The sequence below is a fragment of the Chionomys nivalis genome, chromosome 19 (genome assembly GCF_950005125.1).
Source record: "Chionomys nivalis chromosome 19, mChiNiv1.1, whole genome shotgun sequence".
Taxonomy (NCBI): Eukaryota; Metazoa; Chordata; class Mammalia; order Rodentia; family Cricetidae; genus Chionomys; species Chionomys nivalis.
The window spans coordinates 22075965-22085317 of NC_080104.1; the positions used below are offsets into that span (position 1 = coordinate 22075965).

The 9353-nt window shown below is 44.9% G+C and overlaps 1 protein-coding gene across 1 annotated transcript; it reads right to left on the reverse strand.

Moving 5' to 3' along the window:
• Nucleotides 1-259: 259 nt before the first annotated feature.
• On the reverse strand, nucleotides 260-8397 carry Sdhaf4 (succinate dehydrogenase complex assembly factor 4). Its single transcript, XM_057751665.1, has 3 exons — nucleotides 8289-8397; nucleotides 6245-6394; nucleotides 260-657 (listed from the first exon to the last, which is right to left on the reverse strand). The coding sequence occupies exons 1-3, from the start codon at nucleotides 8341-8343 to the stop codon at nucleotides 548-550; spliced, it is 315 nt and encodes a 104-aa protein (XP_057607648.1). The 5' UTR covers nucleotides 8344-8397; the 3' UTR covers nucleotides 260-547.
• Nucleotides 8398-9353: the final 956 nt, after the last annotated feature.

Sequence of the window (9353 nt, forward strand, 5' to 3'; positions counted from 1 at the left end):
CCCTCTTCCGGCTTCTTTGGCAACTGCACTCACGCGCACACATACACAGACATACAGGTATAAACACAGAGGTTTAGAGCACCTTGCTGCTCTTGCAGAGGACCTGGGTTCAGTTTCCAGCGCACACATGGGAGCTCACAACAACCCATAACTTCAGTTCCAGAGGGTCTGGTGCCCTCTTCTCGCCTTCATGAGCACCAAGCACATAGTTACATGCAGGAAAAACACTCACACATATAAAATAATCCATCTAAAGAAAAATCTTTTAAAATTATTTATTTCCATGTGCATTTTATAAGCAGTTGATTAAATCGCTAACGATCATGGCAAAGGCAGGCAGCTCTCACGGCACTCCCACCCCGACAGACTTCAGCTGACATGTGTGAAGGAAAAGGGTCTCCACCTTCCTAATCTACAGCAGCGTTTGTTCAGCAAGGCTGTCAGTCTTTTACAACACAGGACGAAAATGACATGACTTCAATGATAGTTCAAAGGAAAACAATGTGAAGTCATTAGGAAAAGGTTCTGAAATTCATGAATGTGCCACTTAAAAGTCGATACAGCGTCCTTTCCGTTCCCAGTCTCCATATCGCGTAGGCTCTGGGCCCCTAGGTCCACCTTTTTCTTTGGTGACTGGATTCACATCATCTGGAAACTCTGAGGAAGACAGGAGACATGAACAAGGCGGTCAGCCTTGGAAGATGGAAGAAAACAATGTGGTCAACTTGGCGGACGGGACTGCACAAGCTGGTTGGGAGTGCCTGGCTTATCCAGTCTTTAAAAGAGTCATATACACGGTTCTTCCTCTTCTACCTCCGGAACCTGAGATAGACATTTTTCATATCCAATCAACTTCACCACTAGCACTAATGACTTCCAATTCGTGGAGCACTTTCAGGTCTAGAAACTACTAGAATATAGTTTCAAATGTGGTGCTGGACCCAACAGGAAGGAAGCAGTGAGGACAGGGTGTTTCTTCACTGAACTTGGAAGGCTTAGAAACAAGTTCAATGTCTCCATTTTCTTTCTAGTAAGACATGCGTGGTGTGTGCCTATCGGAGGTGGTGGTCATACTTACCTCACAGCACTGACTGAACAAGGTGATGTATGTAAAGCGTCTAGCACAGACACAGGTATGTATAGGTGACTGGTTTTACTTGTGAGCACTACTGCTCCTTAACAGAGGCTTTGGCTTCAGCAGACGGGTTGTACAAGCATTAAGTGACTTAACACTGTGTGTTCATGGGTTGAGAACAGTGCTCAGTAACAGAATGCTTGCTTTAGCACGAGTCAAGTTCAGTCTCCAGTAACAAACACATGCATGCATGCCCGCGCGTGCACACACAAACACACACACACACACACACACACACACACAAATGTGCTACATTTTCCTGATAGGAGTCCTCACTGTGAGTCAAGTCAAATTCCGACGATTTTAATTTTTAATTAATCGGTCAATTTGATGTTAGGTATCACTAATACTGCCCGGGTTGGTGTTAAATGCTGAGAGTCAGATGATACTTCTGTTATAACCTGATACTGGGCTTTCAATTCTCAGCGTTCTATACCCCTTAACTCACTCAGTCCACATAATAACTCTGAGTCAAGAAACAACACTGTACCCACGTTACAGGTGTACAGAGTCGTCCAGTGTCACACAGCGGGGGAACAGCGGGACGGAGCCTGAACTGAAACCCACAGGCTGCTCTCCTTGTGTAGAGAAAGAACAGATGAAGAACCAGCTGTCAGAAAGAACCTCCGATCTTGAATGGTGTATTTTTAGAAAACTCAAAAGATCATTGCCCCAAATTTTTCAGCCCCCCTGCAGACTAACCAAAGAAGGTACAGAATTCACCTTGAAACTTTCCAAATATTTCTTCAATCTTTATCTTTTCTGTATTGTGCCTAACTCTCCCCTATCCTGGTCATCATTCTGTTTTCTGGGGAAATTCTGGGCTACCCCCCAAGCCTATAATGGAAGCTCCTATGCTCCCCATTCCTGGGATTCTCTGGGTGGGATAGCAGGGAATGCTGAGACAAAACACTCAGACTATGTGGCTTATGCACTAAAAGTCTCGGTGGGGTGGAGGAGCGTGGCTGGGTTGGAATGAGGCCTTCTTCCTGAACTACAGACTACTGCCCCTTCTTTCTGAACTATTACTTGGAAAAGAGGGAGGCAGTGAGGGCTCCAGTTTCTCTCTCATAAGGGTACTAGTCCCACCATGAGGTCCTCATCCATATGATCCCAACCTAATTATCTCCAAATACCCTCACATTTGGGGTCAGGGCTTGGACAGTACTGGCAAAAAAAGAATATGCTGAGCTCGTCTAAATGGTGTGATTATAGTCCCAGCTATTCAGGAAATGAAGGCGGAGAAATATTTGAGTCCAGCAGTTCCAGGTTGGTTTAGAACACAAGACCCTCACTACACACACACACACACACACACACACACACACACAAACAGAGACCCTTAACACATATACACATGCATGCACATACATGCACATGAATACACCACACACACATGTATGTGCATACACATACACACACAATTGTATGCACACATTGAGATACCCCTTCTCACTGCTGATCACATCAATGAATACCAGATTATAGTGTCATCTCCCACCACCCGCCCTCCATCGTATCAACATCCACACCAAGGACCATCACACACGGAGACAAAAAAAAGTTCCTAAACCTCCTTATAAGGAGGCTCATCTCACTTGGACTCCCACTGCACTTCCTTGTCCCCTGAACGCTTCTTCTATTCTTACTCTTGAGCTCTCTCCTCTTTGACTACAACCTCCTGTTTTCCCTTCTCTCCTCTGTACTTGTCTGACTTTTGCATTTGTTATACCCTGGAGGTTCCCTGATTCCTCCTCCTCCTATTACCCGTGCCGTACACACTCAGTGGCTCACTCTTAGCACTCCCGTGATTTGCTGTGCCATCTGTGTTCTGCCTCTTACATTTCCAGCCACACGTGCACGGGCGCTAAAGCATCTTCCTAAAACAGATCTCCTCCACAATAGACGGAGCGAAGGATGCCAGCCTACAGAGCCTGCCATTTACATAAAACCCTATAAAAAGCAAAACTACAGGGATTGAGAATGGATCAATGGTTGTATGAAGAGGTGGGGATAGAGTTGATTTAAAAATAAGCAAAAGATAACTCTGTAAGGAATAAGAACTTACACTTAATGTTGTTTACATGACAGCAAACATTTATGAAAACTCACAGATATGTATCTTTAAATCACACTTTAATAGAGCTGGCCAGACAATCTCCAGCCAAATATATTTTTAAAAATTTAACCATACGTGATGGCACATGACTTTTACCCCAGCTCTTGGGAGGCAGAGTAAGGAGTGAGTTGGAGGCCAGCCTGGTCTACAAAGGGAATTTCAGGCCACCTAGCTAGGGCTGCAGAGTGAGATTTCTTCCCCCAAAATAAAACAAAAATCAAACCAAGACAAATAAACAAACACTTCGCGACAATATCTTTCCTTATTCCCTTCCTGAAATAGAACCTCATGTTGCCCAGGTTGCCTGCCTTCAACTTCTTACCCTCCTTCCGTCCGTCTCCCTAGTGCTGGGATTACAGGCACGCACTACCATGTCAGACTTACGGGCTTAGCATGAGGCCAGGGTTCCACGCCTGCTAAGCTGGCACTCTTCCAATGAGCTCCCGGGTTTAAAACTTGTTTTAATGACATTGACTGCATGTGCGTATGTGTGCTGTGTATGAGCTTGGATTGTGAGCGCTGAGGGAGAGGAGCGGTTATTCAGGAACCGGTCTTCTACAGCCACGTTCGGGACTGAACTCTAGCTGGTAAGATTTGGAAGCCATGCTGAAGCCCAGATGCCAGCATTTCACTTTTAGCACTTTCGCCTCCAGGACTGTACTGCAAGCCAAAACGAACCTCTTTCCTGATTGGGATTTGCCCATATTCCTGTAAGTAGCCTCATGTGACAGTTAATCTCAGCTGTCATGTGGGCAAGAAGGTGACCCAGCAGACCTATCTGGGAGTTTCTACGAGGGAGCTTCCAGATCGATGGAGAGATCCACCCTGAACGTTCACCCCATACCATGCCTGAGATCCTGAAAATCAGAAAGTGAGCTGAGCACCGGCATTTGCCTCTGCCACCTGCCAACAGACACAATGTGGCTGTCATCTTGCCACCATGCCTGCCTGTCATGATAGGGTTGCACCCCTCTCAAGCCGTGAGCCACCACAGGCCATCCTCTTCTTTAGCTGCTTCTGTCAGGGACTGTATCAATGCAATAAGAAAAAGCAACCCATACATCCCTTTCCCATGCTCCTGCCGGGAGTCCCAACAATCTCGCTGACTCAGCGATTTGACAGAACCATTCCTTTGGCCTACTGGTACCCTATCTGGGATGAACTGACCTTTTAAATGTCTCCCCATGAAAAGTCACCCAACACAATCAAAATAAGAACCGGCCTGGAGAACCAGAATTTGGTTCCTGGCGTTAATGCAGGAGACTCCCAGATGTTCTAACTCCAACTCCAGGGAATGCAGTAGTTCTGACTACATGCACAGACCCACACACAAAGAGACATACACATACATATATTCATAATTAAAGTCATACAATTAAAGAAGGAAGAAAAACAATGATAAATTATGTTTAATCTATTACACTCTGAAAGACAGGAAAAGTATTGGCTCAGGAGCCCAAGACCAAATTCTCAACACAAAGGAGATTTATTTGCCCCAGAGGGACAAAGGCTAGGGAATAAGAGACAAAGACAGGAGAGAGAGGACCAAGGAAAGGGCAAAGGGAAACAGGGAAAGAGGACAGGGGTATCTGTCCTGGCGGGAAAAGGTCTGCCTCTGGACAGAGAGGAGACAGACATGACACATAGGAAAACAGTCGTTTATAAAGGCACAAGGAAAACCCCGGTTTGGATGAGATGTGTAATTTTAACTGGCATGTTAATTAGGTGAGTCAAAGGGGTTTTGATCGCTGGAGTTCATACTTTGATATCTGGATCCTGGTAGTCAGCCTCAGGAGGAGGAAGTGGCCAAATAAGTGAATTTGGCCCTTGGGGGTTTGCTTCAGGAAGGTAATCCAATGGTTTTTAGCAAGACGGAGGGAATGGGGGAGAAGGGGAAGGCCTGCCAGAGCCGCATGTTGGAGTGGGCTAGCGTCCCTTCAGATGCCACTTTGTGCCCAGTGGACAGATGACAGGGAACAATGAAGGAAGGTTATTAGAGGTAAGAGAATGAGCGATGTCTTCTCTCTGGTATGGAGTCCTGTGTTCCACCATTTTCTAAGCCTGGCATCTCACTGCACCTTGATGCCTCGGCATTATCTGTACATCAATGATGAGCTACGGCAGTGGACTTTCTTAGCAGCAGAACGTTATCAACAAATGTAGGTTTGTTATTCGGATCACAGAAGATACTAGCTTCTTATATGTTTTACCTTTTGAATAATGAAGGTTTAGTAAAATCAAATCAATAAGATAAGACAATCAAACACCCCCCCCCATAACTAAATAAGTACTGAAACTTAGAAACCCTTTCTTTGAGACCATCTGTGTTGCTCAGGCTAGCCTCACATTCCTGATTCTCTGGTGTCAGTTTACAAAGTGCTGGTATTCCAGACACGTGCCAAGATTTCTAGTGTTAGAAACACCTTTTTGGTGAGGGTTGCACGTGTGTGTATACTCATGTGTATGCTTGTATGTGTGGTCTTGTGTGGGCGCATCCGTGCACTTTTGTGTGTGTGTGTGCATCCATGTACTTCTGTGTATGTGCATGCAGAGGTCAGAGACTGACTTCAGGTGTCTCCCTTGATTGCTCTCCACCTTATATATTGAAGTAAGGCCTCTCATTTGAGCCCAGAGACCGTCAATTCAGATAGTCTAGGGAGCTGACTCGCCCCAAGGACTCCTTGCGTCTTCTTGGTGCTGGAAATACACTGGGCTGTTATGGCTGTCAGCCCAAGAGTGCTGGAATCTAAGCTCTGGCTGACCCTCACACATGTCCGGCAAGTACTTATGCACTTGGCATCTCACCAACCTGAAACCTTTCAAGAAGTAAGCACCGCAACCACAGACAGTCCATACAGGATTTTAACTCACTGACATAGCCTTTAGAAGTGTTAACAGCAAGCAAGAGCCCATCTCGGTTCTTGCACTCATGTTCTAGGAGCTAGCATTTCTCTGCTGTGCTAAGCACAGCCAGCGGTGACTCCACTCACTCTTCAGCGGCTCCCTCTCCAGGTGCGAGTCCTCCGGAGCATCGAAACGACCCACTGGCAACTTTGACTTCTTAAGAGGCTGCTTCACAGGTTCAGGTTTTCCCTCTTGATAACTCACTGTCCTCAAAGAGTGATTCAGAAGGGAAGATCCTAACAGAGGAAAAAAAATTTTACTTAAAAAAAAAAAAAACTAATTTTGCCTACTTGTTTTTTGACCATTTATCATAGTTCAAAAAGGACAAATGGCACACAGTGAAAATTCTTTCCTCTATACCTCAGTTCTGCACAGCTATTTTCCTTCCATAGAGATAGGTAACCAGTGTTACAAGCTTGAAAGAGCTAGAAAGGAGACGGGGAAGTGTACGGAATAGCTTAGTAACGTGGGACTCATCTGGTTTGGAATATGCACAAATATGCACACTGTCTTCTAATAGTGCACTTGGCAGCCTAATTTCCTTACCATACATACTATGTACACACACACTCCTCTCCAAGAGATGCACCTAGCAACATAAGCCCCGCCCCAGCACCAGGATGCATGCAAAACCCTCTCTGAAGCATGGGATATTTCTCCTTCATCAACGAGTAAGGTAATCTGAGCCCTAAAGGTGATTTTTTTTTTTAAAAAAAAGAAAAAAAGGAAAATCTTCTATTTACCATCTTATGTCTATTTTGGCAAGCGTATGATTGAAGCCAGAAGCACAATAAGAAGGAACAACACAGAAAATGATTATACTACGTTGAAGTATGAGCAGTTGGAAAAAAAAAAAAACAATGGATACAAAATGCATCTAAATGCCGGGCGATGGTGGCGCACGCCTTTAATCCCAGCACTTGGGAGGCAGAGGCAGGCGGATCTCTGTGAGTTCGAGACCAGCCTGGTCTACAGAGCTAGTTCCAGGACAGGCTCCAAAGCCACAGAGAAACCCTGTCTCGAAATAAAAACCAAACCAAACCAAACCAAACAAAACAAAATGCATCTAAACATTTCAATGGGAAAATGGGTTCATTAATGTTCCCTTTGCTTTATACTTTACATTTGTACATGTCATGTGTGTATATATATATAATTTCTGGTATCAAACATGACATAATTATTTTAAAACAGTGGAATGCTGGATAAAACTAAAGAATTAAAGTTATCACCTAAGCGTTTGGAGCTAACCTTTCATTATAATATTCATTGTATAAATCAAGATTTTAACAACCACGCCGGGCGGTGGTGGCGCACGCCTTTAATCCCAGCACTCGGGAGGCAGAGGCAGGTGGATCTCTGGGAGTTCAAGGCCAGCCTGGTCTACAAGAGCTAGTTCCGGGACGGGCACCAAAGCTACAGAGAAACCCTGTCTCGAAAAAAACCAAAAAAAAAAAAAAAAAAAAAAAGATTTTAACAACCAACAGTATAAAGTATTTGAAGGGAAAAACTGGAAAGTTTAGTAATAAAAAAAATTCGGGCTACTTGTTAAGACAGCAGTGATTCTGTCTTCATTTTCCGTAATTTCTCAATGATGTCATCAATTAAACTTACATTCTGCATCTTCGGGATGCTAATTGAGGAAAATACCGAGAAATAAAGCAGCAGTTTTGAAAACGTTAGTTTCTACAGAGAGCACGCTGGTATCTCTTCTAACAGGTCTTGGATTCGTGTGCTTTTCGTTATATGTACTCATCTATCTGACTAGTTTGCGGAACATTTGGACCAGGCCGACCTTTAACTCAGGGATACTTCTGCCTTAATGCTGGACTAAAGGTATGCACCACCTGTCCGGCACAAATTATTCTTGATGTAAGCAAACAATAAATTAATGACACTCATCCCCGAAGTGACCTTCTTTTCCATATTATCCCAGCTGTATCCCAGTGCAAGGCGCTCCTCGCAAACCACCCGCAAAGCCTGGGTCCCTCCGCTAAGCACACCGGAAAGGCTCGAACCCTGAGGTCACAAGGCTTTGCGGCCGGGTCTCCGCGCCGGCGCATTTTCATGTCAGAAACCGGCTTCCCCCGAGGGTCTCCGAGTCTCGGGACCCCGGGCGGATCGCCTTACTTGTTGCTCTCCAGACGGAGGCCACCAGAGACCCCGAAAGGCCTGTCGAGACCATACTGCCTTCTCCCGCAGCGCCTGCGCACTCACAGCCAGGTGGGCGGGGCCACCGCGGAGCTCCACCGGGGACCCGCGCGGTCTGCGCAGGCGTCAGCGACAGCAGAATTGGGCGGAGCTTCGCTTTGTCCGCCCGACTGACCCGGCCGGTTCAGGCCTCCCGGTAATCCTGCATAGCCACGCCCCCAACCTCTATCGGACTCTGTCCCTGGCTGTTGCTCTTAGCCATTCCAAGGGACTCAAAAGACAAAACCGAAAGCCTGCACGGAAGTTACAGGTTCTAGAGTTCACACCACCCTAGTGTCTAGTGTGCTTGCCTATCTAGAGGAGGAAGTTCAAAGTACAACAAGGAGACGGAAACATGAATCAACTTAATCTGATTACGTATTTTAGACATGCATTAATAACATATATATAGACTCACTAGATACGAGTAATTTTTTAAGTTTCATCACATACCACATAGGTGTGCCAAAGTATTGCTCCAGAAATCTGTAGTTAAAATACATAAAGATTTAATTATATTGAACCTTCCCATATTTTGAAAACAAAATTTTAGTAAGTTCAGCATATTCAGTCATGTGATTATTGAGACTGTGCCGTGTCAGAGATCTTTTAAAAAATATTTAAAAATTTTGAGGGGTTGGAGAGATGGCTTCTGTTTCAGAGGACCTGCATTTAGTCCCAGCACCCACATGGCAACTCACAGGTTTGTAACTCCAGTTCCAGAGTGTCTGACACCCTCTTCTGTACTTTGTTGACTGTAGGCATGCACACGACATACATACATACATACATGCATACATAATACATACACACCAGCAAAACACTCATAAAAAAAACTTAAAAATTTTGACGTAAAAACCTATATAAATGACAAATAATGAAAAGCCCCCCCCCATTACTAGAAAACAAAACAAATCCATAGCTGTTTAGACGAATTACTTCACTAAATCCCTGTCTTGGAGTCAAAAGAGTTGACCATCAAGAAGACCCACCATATCAACTTTT

What these genes read in the sequence shown, in the direction of transcription:
- Sdhaf4 (XM_057751665.1), bottom strand. Translation starts at nt 8,343, where the DNA reads ATGGTCTCGACAGGCCTTTCGGGGTCTCTGGTGGCCTCCGTCTGGAGA. An exon ending in CTCCGTCTGGAGAGCAACAA is followed by an intron (nt 6,395 to 8,288) that starts GTAAGGCGATCC and finishes TTCCTCTGTTAG; the next exon opens with GATCTTCCCTTCTGAATCAC. An exon ending in GGAGAGGGAGCCGCTGAAGA is followed by an intron (nt 658 to 6,244) that starts GTGAGTGGAGTC and finishes TGTCTTCCTCAG; the next exon opens with AGTTTCCAGATGATGTGAAT.